We start from the raw sequence: 23049 nt of genomic DNA on the forward strand, positions 1-23049 counted from the left end.
CAGTTACCGGACCTGCCAGACTCTGTTTAGGCATGATTTGGGGCAAGGGCCTTCAGACATGAGTTAAGACAGTCCCCACACTCCAGAAGCTTCGGCCAGCAGGGACGATGTGGTGAGAAGTAGCAATAAATACCCAACAGCTGAGGCCATGAGGCAAACGCGTAGCACACGGGGGACATGGCGCTCAGAGCCCTGGGGCTGGAACTATTTAGGAAGGCTCCCTGAGGCTCCCTGGGTGGCTCAGTGGTTAATTAAGCATCTGCCTTCGGCTCGGCATGATCCTGGAGTCCCATTATTGAGTCCTACATCAGGACAATTTTATTTAGATTTTATTTATTCATGAGAAACACAGAGAGGCAGAGACATAGGCAGAGGGAGAAGCAGGCTCCATGCAGGAAGCACTGAGGTGCTTAGGGACAGTCACACAGGGAGAAACCCAGAACAGTGGAACGGCCCAGAGTGCTCTCGCAGACACGTTCTGGACAACTTCTGACATCCGGGGTCTTGGACAAAAAGAGCTGAGGGTTTGTTCTGTGCTAGGCACAGGCTGCCAATGAATGGACTCCGTTAACCAGTAAATTGCAGAAAACATTTTATTAGTTTTTTTTGGGGGTGGGTTAATGAATGGTTACATTGGCTTACATGGCTTTACTCAATATCAAGAGCAACTAAACTCACGAAACATGTCTTTTATGTCTAGGTATATATGCTGGCAGCCCCAGTCCTGAGAATGCTGCCTTTAAAACTGGTTCTCTTCCCAGCATCATTCTCATTTTTTCCACCCACCCCTCCCAAAAATGCAGTTTGCCTTTTGCACTTATGTTCTATGTCTTAAAACTATGGAATCTAAGTAATATACCCAAAGGGCTTGTGAGTACCATCAAGGATACAAAATGCTTAGCAACAGAATCCTTGCTTAAGAACAATCATCACTAACAGTATGAGGCTATAATGAAAAGGGTTAAGCCTTATTATTTGTCACTTAGCAGAAACAAAGATATTTTTCTAAAACTTCTCAGCAGTAGGGTGCTCAGCCCACATGAATACACTCCCAGATAATCTTAATGATCCTGATCCTGATCCTGATCCCGATCCTGATCCCGATCTTGATCCTGATCCCGATCTTGATCCTGATCCTGATCCTGATCCCGATCCTGATCCTGATCCTGATCCTGATCCCGATGCCGCCCTTGCCTAATGGCATAATCCTTGCTGAGCCTTCTCATCACATCCCCATGGCTTATCCCTTCCGTCTCATGTTTAATGGTTCTATAATTCTCCTGCACATACTTAGCAAAGGGTCTCACATGGGGCGCAATAGGGGTCCCATCCTTTCGAGTTAGCGGCAGCATGACCAGAGGTCCCTGGCACTTGGCACAGATGAAGCGATCAGTGTTCAAGGATCTGGTGTAGCGGCCAACCCTATGGAGGAAAAAGACATCACATGATAAAGGCACGTGATATCACATGATATCAGTCACAGGCACCTCAGCATGTTTTCTGAGCTGCTGGCCTGGGGCCCAGATTGAGACTCTTCCTGTGGCCTCTCAGAGTGGGTGGGACACCTAAATAGGGGCAGCAGGCCAAGCTGGCTCCACATAGGAGAGCATGGAGGAAGAAGAGGTGGAAAGGAACAGAGAAGGTTCACTCAAGTCAGCTGGCCACGTACTAACAAAATCACAAGGAAATAGTTGAAGGCTGTGGTAGAAAGCATCACTGAAGAAAAATCTGAGGCCAAGGGTCTTACCTGGTTTTGCACCGGGTACACTCATAGTGGATCCTGTAGTTAATCTTGTAGTTATGGCAGCGGGTGACCATGGGCAGCTCTGGGTGCACCATATTTGATTTCTTGGCATAATACTTCCATGCATCACCATGAGAATCACGGACGCCATCCAATAGCCAGGAGGCTGCGTGGCAGATCTCATGGATCAAAGTATCCCGGAGTCGGTCTTGGAAGAGGTTACGAAAAAAAATCATAGCACTTAAAACAATTCGCTCCAGTCTGCTAACCAACTACCCCCAGACTCTCAGCCCATGCCACACACAAAGCCATTTCCTATAAGCCTATGTAAGGAAGCAGAAGTGATGGCTTCCCAGGACTGAAAAGTAACATTTCTACCCACTTCAACTGATTTTGTTGACGTCAGAGACCTTAGGTGAGCATGTCTTTTCAGAACAGCTCAAACGTGCTCATCTTCTTGTGGGATGCTGCTAGAAATACATCCAGCCAAGCCCCAGTTTCCACCCTCCATAAACAGAAGTGGACAGAGCAGGGATCCATGGCCATGGCTGTAGGGTTTGGTCAGGAGAAGCTCCAGGGAGAAAATGGGATCTGAGCCGACCCCTTGACAACTGGCTGGCTCTGCAAGGTCTGGAAGGCCATTCTAGGTACAGTAAAAAATGTGAGCAAAGGCTGAGGCCAGGAAGGTGTGTGGCACGTTCTGAAAGCCAAGGTAAGGGAAGTTTGGCTGGAGTACAGCTGGCAGCAGCATACTGAGAGACATACATGGCCAAGCAGAGTGCAGAGTGGGGGGAGGCAGACTGGAAGGCCTGGAAAGCCAGGCTCTGCACTCTGGAGCCCTATGTGTCTAAGCAGAAAAGCGACATGGCAGTGTGCTGGAGACCAAACAGAGCAAGATGAAGAGCGTGGTGCCAAGAGCCCATGCCTGGGTGGAGGCAAAGGAATAAGGGTGGAGGAGCAATTTGAAGATCTGGTGACTGGCTAAGCTAAGCAAGGTAGGGGGGAGGGGGGTCCTGAACCTCAGTTACTGGGTGAACGGAGATGTTACCGCTGGTGAGGGGGAGCTAGCTGTAGAGAGAGTTAGCCCAATGGAAAGATGGCCAAGTGGATTCTCAAGGATGGCAAGACATCTGATGATGTCCTCCGAGCAGGGGCGTCTGGGTGGCTCAGTCGGTGAAGCCTCTGACTCCTGGTTTCGGCTCAGGTCCTGATCTCAGGGTCTGGGCTCTGCGCTCTGGGGAAAGGGGAGTCTGCCCCTTCCCCTCCCTCCCTTCTTCCTCTGCCCTTCCCCCTGCTCATGCTCACCACTCACCCTCTTAAATAAATAATAAATCTTTTTTTTTTATTTCTAGGAAAAAAATATAATGTCCTCGGAGCAATGTCCAGCAGGCCTCTCTACCCAGAATGACAGATAAAGCTATGGCATAGGCTGCCAAAAAAGACCAGCTCCTAAGAGTAACCTGTGCCTGTGCCACAAGGAAAGCTGCCTTGGTCACCTGCAGAGTCGCAGACTTTCAGAGAAATCTCAATCTTCGCGTAACGCTCCTTCTTCGGGTAACGGGTCTCACCAGTGGTGCATAGGCCAGCAGTTCTCAGCATCTTCTTGTTCCAGCCAATATCTATCTTCTCAGGCAGCTGGGAACAAAACAGCAAGCAGAGTGTGTGAGTCAGCGAGCAGTTTTAAGTCAACCAAAGACTATTCACTCAAGAGCTCCACAAATTGAAACATCCCAAGGAGCATAAAAGCCAGGTTGAAGCCCAGGTGAAAACAACAGACAGGCAGTTGGGACCCAAGGGAAAGGGCTGAGGGCACAGGCATGCAGGACTTGCACTGCCCTGCCTGGGGACACAGGTCGGGGCAGCCAAGGAGAGAAGTGCAAACTTGCTGAGGTAGGTAGGTGGAGCCCCATGTGTAAGAGCAGGAAGCTGAAATTGCACATGCACCTTGGTCCCCCGATCGGCCACTGGATGTAACACCACAGTCATGAGGAATGAGGAGTGCCTTCCCCAAAGGCACTTTCCCTTAGAAAGATTGGAGGACTTGCCTGGCAGATGGTTGCATCAGCGGAAATACTTAAGTCTGAAAACCCTAATGACCGCCAAGGCTCTAGATTCCACCTCCAAGTTCTCCAAGTCCACACCCCATGTTCTGGACAAGGTAGTTCTTCCCAGCAGCCACTTCATGTCCTATCACATCCCTGTGCGGTGGTGCCTACTGATCTTAATTTAAGCTCCACCAACCTGATGCCCAAGGCCCTCCATTACTTAAGTCCTATGCTCTTGAGACCAAGTAATGGCCCAACTTGTATTGCTTACTGTGTCACAGGCCCTGTTCTAGTACTTCAGGTGTATTACCTTCCCAAGGCCTAACAATAATTTTGTGAAGCAGCGGATACTATCATTGCTCCCGTTTTGCAGATGAGGCAAACTGAGGCAGAAAGGGGCTTGCCCAGGGTCACAGAGCTCCTTCCCATTACTCTTCAACATAAAGCCTGTCTTTCTAGATAGTTAAGGATCAACACACGCCCTCTCCTCCACCACTATTGCTCTCTCCACCTACCATCCCTCAAGAACCAGAAGTCTTACTTCCTGTAGGCAATCTTATTTACTGACCACTCAGGTTCTCAGTGATTTTTTTTCCTGCCCCTGCTGATCTCCCGTGCCGGGAATAGTCTGTACCACAGATGATTACCCACAGACACTCTCTTATTTCTTTCACCTATGCACACATCATCTTTCCATCTAAGCTGACACCTCTCCACAGCAGGAAATATCCAATCGGCACACCTCACAGCACCCAAGAGCATATATCTGGGGCTCATCCAGTGCCTATTCATCAAATATACCTTTTTATCAAAGACCGAACTGTTAAACAGGGCGTAGATCTTCTGGACCAGGCTGTCCTTATTCTGCTTGAAATTCCTTCCAGAATACTGCTTTGCATTTTCTAGGTCACGCAAGAAACATCCAGGTATTTTGCACATAGCCCTCCTGCAAAAGTAAGTTCAACTGAGTTGTGTGTGGCTAAAGGAAGAAAAAAGAGAAACACACACACACAGGTCATATGGAGGGAGACTCAGAAAACTCCCTGGGCCCTCTTCCTGTATCCACCATCTCGCTTCCCTTCTCTCCTGGGGCAGATATTAAACTAAGGTAACACATTTCCAACCAATTAACCTGAGCACATCTTCCATTCCACGTGTTTAGTCATTAGACTTTTTCTGTTCTACCAGGCTGAAAACCTCAGAGGCCTTTCCAAATCCACTTTCTCCCCCCACCCCATATTCAAATAGGATACAAAGCTCGCGATCTCGGGACACCCGGGTGGCTCAGTGGTTGAGCATCTGCCTTTCTTTGGCCCAGGGCATGATCCCAGTCCGGGGATTGAGTTCCATGTCAGGCTCCCTGTGAGGAGCCTACTTCTCCCTCTGCCTAGGTCTCTGCCTCTCTCTCTGTCTCTCTCATGAGTAAATAAATCTAAAAAAAAAAAAAAGACCACAATCTCCTTCACATCAGCTTTTCCAGTCAGCCCTCCTTTGCACCCCATGGTCACCCCTCTATGCCTTGCTAGTAGAGCATTCCTCTCTCTTTCCTACCTCCAGGCTTTCTTTCTTTCTCCCCCTATCCCAACACTTATGATTCATTTTCCTAGGCCACATCCCAATTCTGTCCCTACCCAGCTTTGTACCGACTGTTTGGCCTGGCCATTCAAGGCCTTGGGGTCAACCAGGTCCCAAGCTGTTTCCAGCTACCATTTCCACCATGGCCAAATCGAGCAAGTAGAATGTTCTTGGGAAAGGAAGTGTGATTCCCCACAGTTCGATTCAATGCCTGGGCACACAACCCATTTGCCCATGAGACTGAGAATGACCACATCTCCACCTCTCCTGAGAACTACCATCTGTGTAGTGCTTCCTCATGTGCAGAGAACTGCTTTCTGTGTGATCATATTTAATCCTAACAGCTACCCTCCAAAGAAGTGATTACTATTTGTATGATCTCCACTTGGCAGATGAGGAAACCAAGATCCAGGGTTTGGGTGATAGCCCAAAGCTCAGAGAGACACTGAATCTTCGGACCCCAATCTCAGGGTCTTCCCCTTTGACCACTACTGCTGCTCCATCGTTTGAGGCCTAATTCCAATGCATAAAGAACAGTGCTAAGTGCATGAAGGACTAACATTTGTAATAACTGTTCATTGCACCCTTTTCTCCTGGCCGCAACAACCCCCAAGTCCCAGGAGATGAGCCCATAGGGCCGGAAAGATAAAACAGGAGCAGACACAGGTACGTGGAGTTTCTGACTTCACAGAACCCTGGAGACTAAGATTTTGCCAGGACACTTGTGAACCGCTAAGTCACAAAATAAACCATCTGTGAGGGGGCTGGGGTTGGGAGAGGAAATAACCAAACCAGGCCAAGGCGGCTTAAAGTAGGGGTCCTCACCCCAAAGCCCAATAATGGTGACTAATGCCAGCTGCCTCAAATTACTTTGTCCTGAAAGCAAATTTGCATCCGAGAAGGTAGCAGGCGAAAGCCCAAACCATCTGCAGGCCTCAGCAGAGAATGGGGACCCCTCCCAGGTTGGCGCTGACATCAAGCAGGCCTTGTGGCTTAGCCCGCCTTCCCCTCGATATCTCTGTACCACTTCACTGCAGGCAGAGCGGCTCCACATCAGAGGACCCAACCAGACTCCAAGCAGGTACATCAGACACTATGACCAGCAAGCAGCCTACACAGGAACAATGTAAAGCACAACAGGAAGCCCTACAGGCTGCCACAGGAAGCGCCAAGGCAACAGTGAGGCATCCTAACAGACTAGCCTCCTTTGGAGGATGCCGAGGATGACACCAAGGGGCAGCTTATATGCCTTCTCTGCTCACACCATAGCCAAGCAACCCAGGTGCTACCTGAGGCATGTGTACCTAGAGGCAAAAGCAGCTTATATACTGTGCATCTAGGAATCCAGAGAAGACACTTTGCTGAACAGGGATCCATCTAAGATAGAACTACCAAAAGGATCATTTAACATAAAACTACATCAGCTGCCTCACTGAGCAAGAGGTGCAGAAACAAAGAGAGCCTCTCTGCCTGGGTCCAAGTTGCTTTGCTGCCCCCCTCCCCCATGCCTGACACATTGTCCTTCTCCTCGCTTTAAGATACATTTATTGTTCCAGAATACAGGTGAAAAGAAAATCAACAGTCCTTCGAATACATCCCTTGTTTCACAAGATAACTCAGATCTAAGTATCTATTAGTCCTGGATGCAAGTTAGAACAAAGAACGTTATGCTTACTACATCCCATTTTTAAGAGGAAAGATGAGAACTTCCTGGAATCTGAATGCAACAAAAACAAACAAAAAACATGTTCATTTTTAGCTTCCTTTCAGTATTGACATGTCTTTGGGCTAAATGATCTGTTGTTCTCAGGTTCTATTACATAGATATATTACATCTAGCTTCATAAAGATAAAGGAACTACAAGCTATCTACGTCATCCTAATGTTTAAGCTTTTGAAATGTGTAAGAACACATACAGGGAGTAGGAGTAACTGGATGTGGCCAAAGCACCAGGAAAACCTGGAAGGCGATCTTGACCACCCTCCCTCCAATTCCATTGGACGGGAACATGTCCACTCTGCCTTCTTACCATCTTGGCACCATTCACTTTGGTTTCATGCCGACAGGCAGTATTCAGCCTGAGGAAAAGTCTCATGTTCGGCTACATATCATTTTTTGATCTGAGTTTAAGGACAAAGGAAAGGCCAGAGCTGCTGTGGGAGCAAAAGGGCTCTGGCCTGGCTGGAGAAAGTACAGGGATCTATCTCCTCCTCCTCCTGCTGCTGCTCTTATGCCCCTCCCAATTCAGGGATGGAAACCTTGCCCCCCTCCCCCACCAGATTCCTTCATCCCCTTGAAGACCCTCCCCTAAGCCCAGTGGACTGCTTAACACAGGACAATGGTACAATTGATTCCCATGCAGTTTAACATAAACTGTACATACCCAGGCTTGGATTTTTCAATTTTCCCTGCACCAGGCTTTTTCTGCGAAGGCGCACGCCTTTTGGATGCTCTCACAGCTGAAAAGACAATAGTTGGTTTGTACCCTGAAAATCAGTCCCATCAAGCAACTGGCAGAGAGGTACACCTGGGAGGAGCCCCCACAGCCACACCCAGAGCACCATCCAGAAACAGAAACTGTCTAAAGTCTACATGCTCTCCATCGGTCCGTGTCAACGATTCTTCCTACATGAATCCCAGAGCTGCTAGCAGAGGACACCAGGTAGGAGTCCGTCATAGGTACAAGGCATGTAATGAGGTTACATGAGCATGCTGCTAGAGGTTAGGCTGTGTAGGCAACTGAGGCACATGAAGTATAAGGAATGTTATGGTATAGCTCACACACTTGCTCAAAGGAAGTGGCTCAGGGGCGCCTGGGTGGTTGAGTTGGTGAAGCATCTGCCTTCGGCTCAGGCCATAATCTTGGGGTCCGGGGATGGAGTCCCCGCATTGGGCTCCCTGCTCAGCAAGGGGTCTGCTTCTCCCTCTCTCTCTGCCCCTCCCATCATCCCCTGCTCCTGCTGTCTTTCTCTCAGATAAATAAAATCTTAAAAAAAAGGAAGTGGCTCAGATTCTAGGCAAGACCTCCCTCCACTCAATAAACAAGCCAAATCTTTCCATCTTTGGTTAGCACCCATATACTGCCAACTGCTCTAGCCAGAGACTTCTGTAACAATAGTGTCATTCATTCATTTATGTAAAAAAAAAAGTATTAGACATCTATCATGTGAATACCAGGGTAGACCCTGGGAGAGACTTAAAAATGAGTAAGAGTCCTGCCCCATCAAGAGGTTCACTGTCTACATGGGGGACAGCTTCAGAAACATATTCTAAGACAACCGGGTCATCAGTGCTTCAGTAGAGATGGGGTCTGAGAACTTTGGGGACCCAGAAGGGAGGAGCATCTCTGATGTCTGGCTTCCTATAAGAACTGACAAGTGGGCTGGGCCCCAAGAAAAATGGGATCTCCTCAGGACAAAAAAGTGCAGAGAGAAAGCATGCCAGGCAGAGGGAATGGCAAATCCTAAGACGTGGGTGTTCCTCTCCCATTTCCAGAAAGATCCTTCTCAATGGGATGGCTGTCTCCCTCAGCCATGAGGAAGTTGCTGAAATGGCAATAAGAAAAGAAAAAAAGATGAAATGGCAATAAGGTTGGTAGGCAGGACAGGCAGACTTGACAGGACAGACCTATCCAGGGGGAAGGCATGGCAGGCACAGCTGGTGCACTTGGGGGGCGAGACATATTCAGTAGGTCAGGCATCCTTGATTTGAATGGCTTACCAGGTGTCACACATATATTTTTGGTTTTACTCTTCCTTTTCCTTGGTTGTTCTACCACAGGGGTAGGCTCTTCATCTGGAATCTCCACTGTAGCCTCAGCAACATTTGGTGGTTGGCAGAGATTCTCACCAAGATTCGGCTCACCAACACCATGAGATGAATTGTGTTGGAAGACATCAGAGATATCCATCGCATTTCCATTTGAGGCAGCTTGGCCCTGATCACACGAATCCTCATCTATTATCAGCACAGGGCCCTCAAAATCACTACTATCATCATCAGTAATAAGTATTGGAGCCTCCTGGGCAGGACGCTGTTGCTCCTCATTATCAGAGAGCACATCTAGAATCTCATCTGAAATTCAAGAGACATAATCACATAAAAATATATTCCCTCCACCTCCCTGCCACACACTAACTTCAGATTATTGAGCTCTGAGAAAAACAAAAATCTCTAGAAAATATGAGGATAACAGTGAAAGGCAAAGACAAACAGCTAGCTGGAGCAAGCAAGGGTTCCCCTGAGAAGTCGCGGTGGGCTGACTCAGACCCATCACCTACCTAAGTCTCCAACAGGCTGGAAAAAATGAACCCACATTTCTCACCTAACCCCCTCCCTGCTTTGTCATTCCCACACACAGGAGGAAAAGCGTCGTGGCAGCGGGTGAGAGGGATAGAAGAGAGATCTTCATACCTTCCTAAGTGTCAGTTCCTGATTTTTCTCCCCACCCTTCCCACCCTAGGGCCCCATATATAGCACTTGCTTGGTAGGTAAGAACTCTACAGAGGGGGATGGCCAAGGTCTAAACCAGCAAGAACAGCTGCTTCTGTGTCTGGATCACCAGGGTGGGGTGGGGAATCCAGCCATATCCACATCCAGTGGAAGCCACAAGGGAAAAGCTAGAATAGAACATTTGCTGCCTTGTATCCCAAAACCACCATGTTATGGGGCTGCAGAGCTCAGCCACTTCCCTCAGTTAGTAAGGAGTATACCGACCTTCGCTGCTCACATCAGATATGTGAGATCTCACTTTATCACTGAAGTACTCATCCTCAGAGTCTGAGTCAATCACCACATAGCTGAGGGATGGGACAGGGAAAGACCAAAGACAAACATAAGCACCGCAGTCTTCTTTCCACGGCCTTTCCTGACTCCTCTACCGTGAATGTGGTCACCTAGAAATGGTCTGTTGGCTTGTTTCCTGTGATAACTCTGTTCCCCTTCGTTGGAACTGCTTGATCCTTATTCCTGACTTTCCATCTTTCTACCAAACCATTCCATCTGTCTCAATCCTTTCAAAAGGGGTTATCTGTCAAGTACTGAGTGAAATGGGCTGTCAGAGGGCATATGTTCTAGCAGTCCAGGTGCAAGGCAGAAAGGGACTAGGGAAATGCTGATTTCCATTAGTTAATTGCCAGCTTTCTTTATGAGGGTTTTGATCTAGCTGCCCAAGAAGGGTAGAGGGCCAGAGTTGGGAGACTCAGCCTGACAGTGGGGAGGTTTCTCCCGGGTACCATTCTCTGCACCCAAAACCAGCACCACTCTGACAGACTGCTTGGGCAGGAGCCAAACTCGGCAGAACCCCTGTGCTACCCACAAATATTGTAGGAGTGCCTGGCTGGCTCAATCGGAGGAGCATGTGACTCTTGATCTCAGGGTTCACTGAGCCCCACGTGTAGAGATTACTTAAAAAAATAATAAAATCTTTTTAAAAATGAAAAATAAAAAATATTGTCAAATTACAAAAATTTAAAAATTAAAGAATAAAAAATGGGCACTTGGGTGGCTCAGTCAGTTAAGCATCTGTCTTTGACTCAGGTCATGATCCCAAGGTCCTGTGATCGAGTCCCCTGTCAGGCTCCCTGCTCAGCGGGAAATCTGCTTCTCCCTCTCCCTCTGCACCTCCCTCCACCTGTTCTCTCTCAAACAAATAAATAAAATCTCTTAAAAAAGAAATAAAATAAAAGGGACACCTGGATGTCTCAGTGGTTAAGCATGTGTCTTTGGCTCAAGGCGTGATCCTGGAGTACCAGGATTGAGTCCCGCATCAGGTTCCCTGCATGGAGTCTGCTTCTCCCTCTGCCTATCTCTGTGTGTCTTTCATTAATAAATAAATAAAATCTTTTTTAAAAAGAAGTAAAACATGAATGACAATGATGGAAATATCCTGCATCTCTGACTGTGCTGTTTACACTACCATATACATTTGTCAAATCTCATCAAACTGTATGTCAAAAAGAGTGAATTGGGATCCCTGGGTGGCGCAGCGGTTTAGCGCCTGCCTTTGGCCCAGGGCGCGATCCTGCAGATGCGGGATCGAATCCCACGTCAGGCTCCCTGCATGGAGCCTGCTTCTCCCCCTCTGCCTATGTCTCTGCCTCTCTCTCTCTCTCTCTCTCTGTGACTATCATAAATAAATAAAAAAAAGAAGAGTGAATTTTATTATATGCCATACCTCAACAAACCCACTACGGTAATTCAAGGAGTCAATGTAGACACATCACTTAACTAGCATCCTATTTTGGATTTATTCCAGTAATTTTTCTTAGCACCTCCTATAGTCCGGCAGGTGGGCAACACCCCTTTGGCCCATAAGGGCAAAAGGAGTAGAGAAGGCAAGTTAGAAGACAGATCATCACAAAGGCATTCTGAGGAAGAAACCGACCAATTTAGTTAATGAGCCTGACATAAAGAACTTAATACTTGAACCTGGTTGTGAGATCAGATACCCACTATAACCCTGAACAGTGTGCAGAGGAAGCAGGATGTTTATTCTCAAATCTTCTTACCCACAATGTCATCCCTCAAAAAATGTCCAATTTCACTACTTTTCCTACTCACCTGACATTCCCCTTCTGCTCCTTCCTTTTGGTTGCATCTAAATCAGAGAAAAAAAGAGGGGGTCAGGAAGCAGGGTAAAAATCTGGTTACCCCCATCTTTAACTCCCTAAAGCCAAAGTCCAGAAATTAGGCCTGGTTAAAATCAATGGGAGACTCTTAAATACCCCCCTACCCCAAGGAAATAAAAGGAGGCCTAAAATGAAAAAGTCAAGGTAGCAAACTGGAAAGCGAGCACAGAGAACTGCCTCTGCTCCTAACAGCAGGGAAATAATCATTTCACCAATCTGGAGAGAGACCCTGGGGGAGACAAACCCTGGTTCATCTTACATCAAATGTCCAAAATTACATTTCAGTCATCGCCACAGAGACAGGATTAAGTTACACCTTGAAATGGACATTGATGCTTTGAGGGGACTCTACTTACAGGGCTCAAATTCTCCATCACTGCTTGAGTCCACAGTAATAATGCAACTGCAAAAAATGAGACATACACAGTTATAAAGGAAGGCAATTAACCTCAACACAGGCCAAATCTCACAGGGAGAGAACCACCGATCAGTGTTTCTGAAATGCAAAAGGTTTTTAGGAGTTACAAAATTAACATCACAGTAGGGGAGGTGAAGAAAAATTAGAAGCAACAAGGTGCTCAGTATTTACTGCAGAATCAAAGACAGGGAAACAATGTTAGTTATCATCGGCCACTGGCAAGAAGCCTGTCTTCTGCCAAGTCATTTATTTCTATTTAAAAGATGTGAAAGTGGGCAGTCCTGGTGGCTCAACGGTCTAGCGCCGCCTTCAGCCCAGGGTGTGATCCTGGAGACCAGGGATCAAGTCCCACATTAGGCTCCCTGTATGGAGCCTGCTTCTCCCTCTGCCTGTGTCTCTGTCTCTAATAAATAAATAAAATCTTTTTAAAAAGACGTGAAAGTGAGGGGTTCTCTGGGGGGCTTGGTCCGTTAAATGTCCAACTCTTGGTCTTGACTCAGGTCGTGATCTCAGGTGAGATGGAGCCCCACATCAGGCTCTGCACTCAGTGGAGAGTCTGCCAGAGATTCTCTTCGGCCCCTCCCTACCCCCACTCTCTCTGTCTCCAAAATACACAAATAAATCTTTAAGAAAAAATAAGAAAACAAAGATATGAAAGTGAATTCTGAGAAATGGGCCACAGGTGAAAGGACTCAATGATGAAGAGATTACAGGTAAAAATCAGAAGGACAAATGCTGAACTCCATTTCTCAGGAAGCAAATGAAGGGTGATTTCTAAGCTGCAACTGCTCCAGACTGTGATGCTGGGGCCTCTTGCTTCTTTGCTCCCCCCTAATAACATGCCAGAGGCCTTAGCACTCACCCCTCCACCCCCTCTCCCGGCCTTCCCATGGCAGGCTGCCTGGCCCCTTAATAGTTGCACAACAATGCCTGAGGTAACACCAAAGCGCATTCTGGCTTGGGATCCCTCAGCTCTCCAGATTGCAGCTGAATGGATATCCACTTCATGACATGGATCTACGATCCGGCTCCAACAAGTTATGCTGCAGTAAGCATCACTTCAGTGCTGGAGCCCAGCTACAATCTAGGACTTAACATAGGTTATTTTAGCAATAGCTAGTGCGATACAGAGCTCACATGGGAAAGAAACTAAAAGTGCTAAAGAAGGTGGACATAACAGTTAAAAGGTTTTACGTGTCAAGGTAACCCTAACCACTTCTTGAGGGCTCTCATTTTAACCTTGAGGTTGGTTACTGGATGGATTACACACCTTTTCAGTTTTTTCAAGATGTATGCTGGCTCACCCCCTTGGTTCAATTTCCTTTTTTTAATAATTTATTTATTTATTTATGATAGTCACACACACACACAGAGAGAGAGAGAGAGGCAAAGACACAGGCAGAGGGAGAAGCAGGCTCCATGTACCGGGAGCCCGACGTGGGATTCGATCCCAGGTCCCCAGGATCGCGTCCCGGGCCAAAGGCAGGCGCCAAACCGCTGCGCCACCCAGGGATCCCTATTCATTTATCAATCACTGTACACTGGACTGACATACTTGGTAGAAGGCCTTAAGTTTGTTTGTTTGTTTTTTTAATCAGCAAAGAAAACTCTTGCTGGGTGTATGGTTTCCCAGGTATGGGCCAAAGCATGACCGGGGTTACCTCGAAACCTATTATCCATATACAGCATACAGCACCATATACAAACTAAAACGTGATTCATATCTATCTTTTTACATACTTTTGTGTTACACACACACACACACACACATTTAGAGGTCAGATGAAAGAAATGAGGGATCAGAGACATACCACAAAAGGTCACACAAGGGAGACTCTCACTCTAATCCCTGAAGATAAAACATCGAATTCTGGGTTGGATAGTAACCATTGGGAAAAGCAGTCCAAGGAAAGTTCTAGGGAAGAAATAGTCAAAAAGGAGGCAAGTTTGGTTAGGTACCTTTTCCAAGTAAAATCTGCCGCCAGGAGTACAAGTCCTTCACAAGTGCTGCAAAGCTGATGTCACAGTTATTAGAGAACATACTCACCTGGGAAAAGCCAGTTGGTTTCACCAGAACCCTACCACAAAAGGACTAAGAAATCACATTAGAAGCTTTGAAAATATATGACTCAAGAACCTTCAAAAACTTTCTAGGATCCAAAGAAGATCTCCCCTTTAAAACTGGGCCCATACACCATAAAGATGGGTGTATGCTTGTATAGGACTAGGGGAAAAGATCTAGAAGAACCAACATCAATCATTATTACCGCAGAAGAATGGGAGGGCAGGTATGTGTGAGGGCAGACTTTTCACTTTTCACCAGAGATGCTTCTGTATTTATTTTTATCATGGGCCCATCCATATTCCCTTGGTAATTATTGAAAAATTTTTGAAAAGGTTATAATGAAATGTGGGTACATCTGTGGTTCATTCATCCATTTGTTCATTTAATGTTTATTGAGCACCTACAATAGCTGGCCCACTAGGTGACCCATTTTGCTTTTGTGATCAAGTTCTTTTTAACTTAGCATAATGGTAATTTTTATTGTTTTAATTTTTTTAAAGATTTTATTTATTTGAGAGATATCAAGAACACATGGGGGGAGGGGCAGAGAGAGAGAGAGAGAGAGATATCAAGCAGACTCCATGCTGACTGCAGAGCCTGATGACACAGGGCTCTATCCCAGGACCTTGAGATCACAACCTGAGCCGAGACCAGAGTTGGAGACTCAACTGACTGAGCCACTCCGTTGCCCCTGGTAATTTTTAAAATATGGTATTTCTGCTTGTCTATCTTGTTGTAGCATTCACAAAACAAAGAATCTTGGGCTACAAAAGACTAGTGAGCAGCCAGGCTATCAGAGGGTACTAAGTGGGCTTTGGTTCATTAATGAAAACCAGTCCCCTGCCCCTTACAGTATGTATTTCAGTAGTACTTCTGCCTTCAACCTGCAGAAACCTCCTCCACTCTGTGAATGACCTTGTCTCATGAGTCCCTGGAAAATAAAACCATCAGACAGAAACTGCCTCGTCCTCCCACCAACGAATCCTATCTGTAACTATGCCCGACTTTTTCTCCAGAGTTAACAATGAACACAATGTTCTACCATGGTCTCCAGCCAAACCTTCCCCTGCACTGTGGATCTCATCTCCCTCCAGCCTTCTCAAGGATTTTATTCCTGGAATTTTCTATACTGTTTTGTGCTATTGTCCCCTCTTTTCTAGATTGTTCATTCTACTATCCCTAGACGCCACATCCCCAATTTTATATTTCCAGCCTCAAACTCTCCACCAAACTCCTATTGTTTGTGTAACTTCTTAGACATTTACTACTAAGGATTTGAAACATCACAGAGCCAACACAGAATTCCTGATTTCTTCCCTCAATCCTGTTCTTCTAGGACACTTTCCAATCTCAGCTGATGGCACCACCATCATCCACCCAGCAACATAAACCAATCACCCCTGATTTCTCTCTTTCTCTCACCTCTCACATCAAATCCATCAGCAAGATCTATTGGCTCTACCTCTAGAATACAACTCACCTAACCTAAGGCATATGTACCTCTAAGAAAGAAAACACTAGCAAATGATGACATGCTATTAAACATGTGATGCATACCAATTTCAAAACTGCGGGGGAAAAAACCCCTCAGAATTGATAAACTACCATATATCCTAAATTCATTCCAATCTTTCCAACTTTACTATTACCACCTTACCCCTAAGCCACCATCACCTCTTACCTAGACTTCTATAAATTATGCTCTCGGGCCTCAATTGTAAAGCCACCACTTATCTCGGGGCACCTGGGTGGCTCAGTCAGTTAAGGGATGGGCTCTTGATTTCAGCTCAGATCGTAATCTCTGGGTCGTGAGATTGAGCACTCACTAGGCTCTGTGCTCATTGGAGAGTCTGCTTGAGATATTCTCTCCCCCCACCCTTTGCCCCCAACTCTCTAAAATAAATATATCTTAAGTTTTTAAAAAAGAACCACTTACCTCATAGGGTACTGTGAAAATTAAACAAGATAATGTCTGCTCTCCTACAGGATCATGTACTTCTCCCCCATCACTACATTTATCACACTATACTGTAATGGCTTGGTTACATGTTTCTTTTTTTTTAATTTATTTTTATTGGTGTTCAATTTACTAACATACAGAATAACCCCCAGTGCCCGTCACCCATTCACTCCCACCCCCCGCCCTCCTCCCCTTCTACCACCCCTAGTTCGTTTCCCAGAGTTAGCAGTCTTTACGTTCTGTCTCCCTTTCTGATATTTCCCACACATTTCTTCTCCCTTCCCTTATATTCCCTTTCACTATTATTTATATTCCCCAAATTGGTTACATGTTTCTAACTCTCATCCCAGACAGTAAACCATGCAAGGATTTAAAAGTATACCTGTTTCATACTGTTCAGTACAAAGTCACTACTCAACTATTTGGTTGAATAAAAGAATGACGAATCTCAAAAAGTGGTTCGAAGGACCCCTTTAATTATTTTCCACCCACGCCCTCACAGAACCCTGTTTTTAAAAGACTTTGCTTATGAGATCTTACCAACAATTTTCTCCATTTAAAAAATTATTTATGCATGCCCATTTATGCGAACCTTCTGTGAAGGTTATGTGAGGTATGGAGTCAGCCCAAAGTAAAAACGAACACACAAAAAAACTAACAGTGTCATCTGCATTAATGAACACACAATGCCCAGATCCTGAAACCTTAATGGTCGATCCCGACTTGCAGCAAGGGTGGGTGGAGAGCCTGGCTGGTCACTATCCAGCCTCAAGAGCAATCTCCAACCAGAACTCCAGGATCTGGTCTTCACAGGTATCATTTCCAGAACTCAGGTCTCTCAACTCTTCATCAAATGCTAGAGGAATGACTCCTGTTAACCAAATGTGCAAGTGACCAACTAATAAACCAGACTGTCAGTTTACTTCTCAGGAGAACTAATGCCAACCATCCACTCAGGGCACTATTTGGGAGTGACTGAGGGTCAGGGAGAGAGCTTAGTATTTTACCCTGTGCATTTTTGATAACACACATTAATTTTTCAGTTGAATGTTGCAACAAGCATCTTTGCGCATTTAATTACTTTTATAAATTGGATCTCCCTAAAGTTGATTCCCAAAAGTCAAATTCATCAAAAGTATGACCAATTTTATAGCTCTTGGTACAAGTGCGTCATCATTTTCAAAGGGTTAGATCAGCAACATTACTAGAATAGGATTAAGTATTTCTCATTTGCTCATTTAATAGGCACATAACATTGCAATTAGCATTTCCTCTTATTATTTATGTATTTTCCAATGTTTGTTCACTGCCTTCCTTTTCTAATCCCTTTCATTTTAATTACTATCCTGTTATAATGTTTACCAGATAGTTTTCTGAGTGATAAAGAATACTGAAAAGAGGAGTGAGGAAGAGGAACACATTGTCCCTGTTCCTTCAAGAGTCCCACTCACCAGGAATAAACAACGTCTTATTTATTCTTCTAGAAAGTTCTTCTTAAACGTAAGCACATACCAGCACAAGTCAAATGCACACAGCTTTTAAAATAAAGTCATACACCCTTCTTCCCCAGAACTGAATAAAGTCCAAATCAGCCTGTGTATGTCTATATATGATTAAATAAACATGAGTTATGGGGAGAAATGGGAAAGGCATCAAGAAAAAGTTAAGTGTGAATACACAGAAAGAATGTATGACAAAACCACATTTATGCACTTGAGTATACGTGAATATGTATATACAGAAATAAAATTGTTCTAACTGGAAAAGAAAAAGTCCTAGTATTTACTGGGTCAAAGGACATGGGCATTTAAAATTTTGATTATTTCTAGACTGCCCTCCAAAAAAGTTGCACCAATTTATATTTCCACAATGGCTATAAGAAATTGTTCTCCTACAAATTTGCCAATTCCAGTTATTACTGATTTTTTTTAAATCTTTGCCAATCTGATATACAAAAAATGGTATCTTGTTAAAATTTTTTTCATCTCTAAATGTAAGTAAAGTTGAATATGTCTATGGGCCAAATGTATTTTTTTCCCTGAGAACTACTTCTTAATATCTTTTGTCCATTTTTCATGTGTTTACCTTTTTTAAATTGTTGATTTGTAAAAGTTCTTTGTTGACTAAGAAAAGTAGCTTTTTATCATGGGTAATATGAATACTTTTCCAGTTGTCATTTTTATGCTTTTGTGGGATATCAAAATTGGGCTTTCTCCCCTCCCAAAATAATTGGAAACTAAATCCACCTGGTTTTCTAACATTTTTAGTGATTTCACTTTTTATTTTTAAATATTTTCTCCATGCGTAATTTATTTTGTTATAAGGAAGATAAAGTAATCCAATTCTTCTTTTTTTCCAAATGGTCAGCCAATTACCTTCAAATTATTTGTTGATGAATCCATCTTTTTCCCACTGATTTGAAATGTCATTTTTTATCATGAGCTAAATTTTTATATTTGGGTATTTGGGTCTATTTCCAGACTCTCTGTTCTACGGTTTCTACTTTCTCCCTTATTATGTGCTTACAAGCTTACCTGTGAAGGAGGAAATCAGGGCAGTGTTTCAGGGGAGAAAACTTAAGAGGTAAGACAGCTATCTTAAAACACCTCCTTAACATGGAGAAAAAAAAAACACCTCATCTGTGTATCTCTAGAGGGCAGCACTGTGAACAATGGGATGGAAGTAACCTAAGTTTTAAGTTCATTTGAATGAAGAAATTTTTAGAAATTATACATACTCAACAATGCATTGTGTCGCTTCATGGAGTTGTATGCTCCTGGCCACTAACAGAGACTTTATATAAAGGATTCATGCATTGAGTAAGAGGCTGCACTCCTGTATGATTCTAAGATCCCTTTTTACAATTCTCATTTTATGACTAACCAAGTTATACACTTTGCAGACTTGAAATGAAAGAAACATATACTTTTTGAGAGTCATTTTGCCAACACAAGTAGGATTAAACTAAGAGAAAACAGAATTTTTCCAATCTCACCAATCATCATCCTGGATCTTAGATTGGCCGGCTTCTTCGGACATGTCCATGTCTATAGTCAAGACAAAAATATACTTTTTAAAGAAAGCCAACTTTTTTTTTTTAAGTAGGCTCCATGACCAGCATGGAACCCAATGTGGGGCTTAAACTCACAAACCTGAGATCAAGATCTGAGTTCAGATCAAGAGTTGGCTGCTAAACCGACTGAGACACCCAGGCGCCCCCAGAACCACCATTTCTACATTCTGCATATATCTTTGAGCAGCCTAGTCACCCTAATTTAAAGCCAAAGCTTTGGTTTTGAAATAAGATGTATTTAAATGTTTGTTGCAGGCTTTTCTTGAATGGAGAAAACGAGAGACAGGGTGTACCACCACCTCTCCCACCATGCCCTGCCAAGGTTTTTTGCAGATCAATCAGAAAGCACAAAGCATGGGCAGCCCAGGTGGCTTGGCGGTTTAGCGCTGCCTTCAGCCCAGGGCATGGTCCTGGAGACCTAGGATCGAGTCCCACGTCAGGCTCCCTGCATTGGGCCTGCTTCTCCCTCTGCCTGTGTCTCTGCACCTCTCGCTCTGTCTCTCATGAATAAATAAATAAAACCTAAAAAAAAAAAAGCCCAAAGCACATGGCAGCTTCTGATGTCCAGTCACCCCAACCGCCACATTATAGAGATGTGCAAAGGAAGACAATCATTCATTTATCAGCTCCCAGAGAAATTTTCCTCCTATTGTAAGGATTTAGCACCCAATATCTAGTCCCTGGCCCAGGGATATTGCCCCCAAAGGGGATTCCCACTCCCCACGTCCGCACTGGCCCGCCACTTCCCTCACACCTGCACTCTTCCTATTGCTGCATAAAGCCTCAGGAAGTCTTCAGGCTTCGAGTCCTCTACCGTCTCCCGCCCCTCCACCTCTCTACTCCTATCGCCAGGCAGTCTTACACAGACCAGGGCACTATATTCCACCATCTAACCTCTACTCTCCGCCTCCCGTACCCACTTCTCAATGGTCTTACACCGGATTAGGTCACCCCCTCCCTCAACCGCTCTCCACCTTCCCTCAATGTCTTTATCTCCCTATTCTCGCTTTCTGCCTCTGCCTCGCCTTGCACCAAAATGGCCTCCAAACCTCCACTCACCCCCACACCCCAGCTCCCTCTTCTGGTCCAGACCCCGCCCCCAACACTTCCGCCACCAGCCAGTCTTGCACCAATCAGGCCTCGACACCTCCACTCACTCCATTTCCCCCTCCCCTTCTCCCGCTCGCCCTTCCCCAAACCCCAGGAGGTCTTCTAGCAACAGGCCCAGACTCCACCCCCAGCCAGTCTTGCACCAATCACGCCTTGACACCCCCACTCACCCCACCCCCCACCCACCTTCCGCCTTCCCCAGCTCCACGTGGCCTTACAGCCCTTACACCAACCCGCCCAGACCCCTGCTCGCTCCCACCCTCAGCGAGTTGTATGCTACACCAATCCAGCTTCAAAGCTTACACTCACGGCACCCCTCACCCACCGCTTGCACTCCTACCCACCTTCCATGTGCCCACATTTCCACCCCCCTACTCTGACCTCAATCGGCCCACCGGCCTTTCGGGACCAGGCATCGTACACCCCTATGCCTCCACCTCCCCCCACACCCCAATCTCACTCAGCCAGCCAGTCTTCCACTACTCAGACCTAGATGACCCCCTCCCAACAGCACGCCACCTCCCCCAGCGGGATCTCCACACCGCCATTCCTCATCTTTGCTTTAGCAGAGTTCTATCGCAAAAAATAAATAAATAAAATAAAATAAAATAAAATAAAATAAAATAAATAAAATAAAATAAAATAAAAAATAAAATAAAATAAAATTGCTTCTTCTGAAAGCATTTTTAAAAAGTGGAAACCGGCAAAATATTTTGCCATAATCTCAGTCCCCAGGTTCATGGACAGTCAGGGCACATGGTGGTCCTGATTTTAACGAAGTCCACTGAACTAGGATGAGCTTCAAGATTGTTTCCACTTCGGCACCCATTTCGGCCCCGCCAGGAACCTACCTGCTCCTGCCGCCTCGCTAGAGGCGGGTTTGCCTCTAGTGTGGCTGCCTGCTGCTCACCTCCAGCTAGTCGCAAACAGCACTGGAGATTTCGAGCAACTGCGAGGGAAAGCCGGGCGCAAGACCTTTTATAGAGCCCAGGCTCAGTGGGGGATAGGAACTGACGTGGACCTGTACCCACCTATCACAGTGTGGTCACGGGGCAAATTTAAACCTCGCGACTAGGAACTCAAGTTTGGCGCCCAGCCCGAGTGCTTCCGGAGTCAAGTGTATCACTTCCACGGGTGTTGCTTGCTTTGTCACGGAAAGCGCCATTTCATGCAGAGCTCTGGTCCCCAAGGCAGGTTTCTGTGGTTTGCTGATCCCTAAGTTAATTTTTTGGGTGACAGAGAAAAACTGGGCTGAATCTTCCCAAAGTTTCATTTTTGTGAGAACGCGATAAGCAAGCCTCATTCCTTGCCTGAATCACCCAAACCTCTAAGCCTGTTTGCCTGCCCTCCCAAACTACTCCGAGCGGGGGTGGGGGCGGGGGTGGGGGTGTCACCTAGACCCCTAGATAAGAGCAAGGCATCGATCCAACAGTGCATGGCAACACTTCACTATGACGTTTGCTTCCAGAATCCTCCAAATCCTGGAGATAGAGGGCTTTTTGGCACTCACTCCGAACACACCAAGAAAAACAGACACCAGGGAAGTAAAATGCTTTCTAGGTGCTCGTTTCTCTGGCAGACATCCGGACATTTCATAATTTAAACATGCAGCCAACAGAATACAAATAAAACCTCTCTGCATTTAAAGATATTAATAATACTGAGTTTATTTCATGCGAGGCACTGTTCCCAGTGTTTTATGTGGTTTTAAACTTTAAAATGCCTTAATAAGTAGGCAAATGTTAGCAACTAATTTTACAGGGATCAGCACATGGCTACAAAGTGCCAGAGCTGGGATTCAAACTCCAGAAGTGCCCGATGTGAGTTTGAGCCTCACGTTGGGTATACAGATTACTCAAAAATAAAATCTTAAAAAGAAAACCTAAACTCTTAAGCGCCAAACTGCCTACGTATATAACGGTACTTTCTGAATGGATCGGGAATTACCTAAATGGGGCTTGTCATTAAAACTCAATTTCTTGGGATCCCTGGGTGGCTCAGAGGTTTGGCGCCTGCCTTTGGCCCAGGGCGCGATCCTGGAGTCCCTGGGTCGAGTCCCGCGTCGGGCTCCCTGCGTGGAGCCTGCTTCTCCCTCTGCCTGTGTCACTGCCTCTGTCTATCCTGAATAAATAAATAAAATCTTTAAAAAATAAACAAATAAAAATCTCTACAATAAACTTGTAAGTTTACTTCTACAAGCCTTTTTTGTAAAAATGGGGGTTACTTAACTGTGTGCCTCAGAGGTTTGGGCAAAGAACCTTGATGTTAGCTGTAGTTAATATTAAGAGGCATGTGCTTCAAGTAAAAAGTGGCTTAGGACTGGAATCGAATCATGTTACCCGACCTTATCCCAGATGCCCAAGCAACTCCTTTAGATTGAAGGCAGGAGGAGATAAAGTGGGCTGAAAAGAAGGGAGGCATATTCGTGA

General features: G+C 45.5%; 1 protein-coding gene across 1 annotated transcript; it reads right to left on the minus strand.

Moving 5' to 3' along the window:
- Window positions 1–575: 575 nt before the first annotated feature.
- GCNA (germ cell nuclear acidic peptidase) lies at window positions 576–21645 on the minus strand. Its single transcript, XM_077887578.1, has 11 exons — window positions 21531–21645; window positions 19433–19484; window positions 12351–12397; window positions 11927–11963; window positions 10082–10164; window positions 9086–9439; window positions 7749–7824; window positions 4591–4735; window positions 3241–3379; window positions 1748–1952; window positions 576–1422 (listed from the first exon to the last, which is right to left on the minus strand). The coding sequence occupies exons 2-11, from the start codon at window positions 19480–19482 to the stop codon at window positions 1062–1064; spliced, it is 1497 nt and encodes a 498-aa protein (XP_077743704.1). The 5' UTR covers window positions 19483–19484; window positions 21531–21645; the 3' UTR covers window positions 576–1061.
- Window positions 21646–23049: the final 1404 nt, after the last annotated feature.

This window comes from Canis aureus, chromosome X, assembly GCF_053574225.1.
Source record: "Canis aureus isolate CA01 chromosome X, VMU_Caureus_v.1.0, whole genome shotgun sequence".
Classification (NCBI taxonomy): Eukaryota; Metazoa; Chordata; class Mammalia; order Carnivora; family Canidae; genus Canis; species Canis aureus.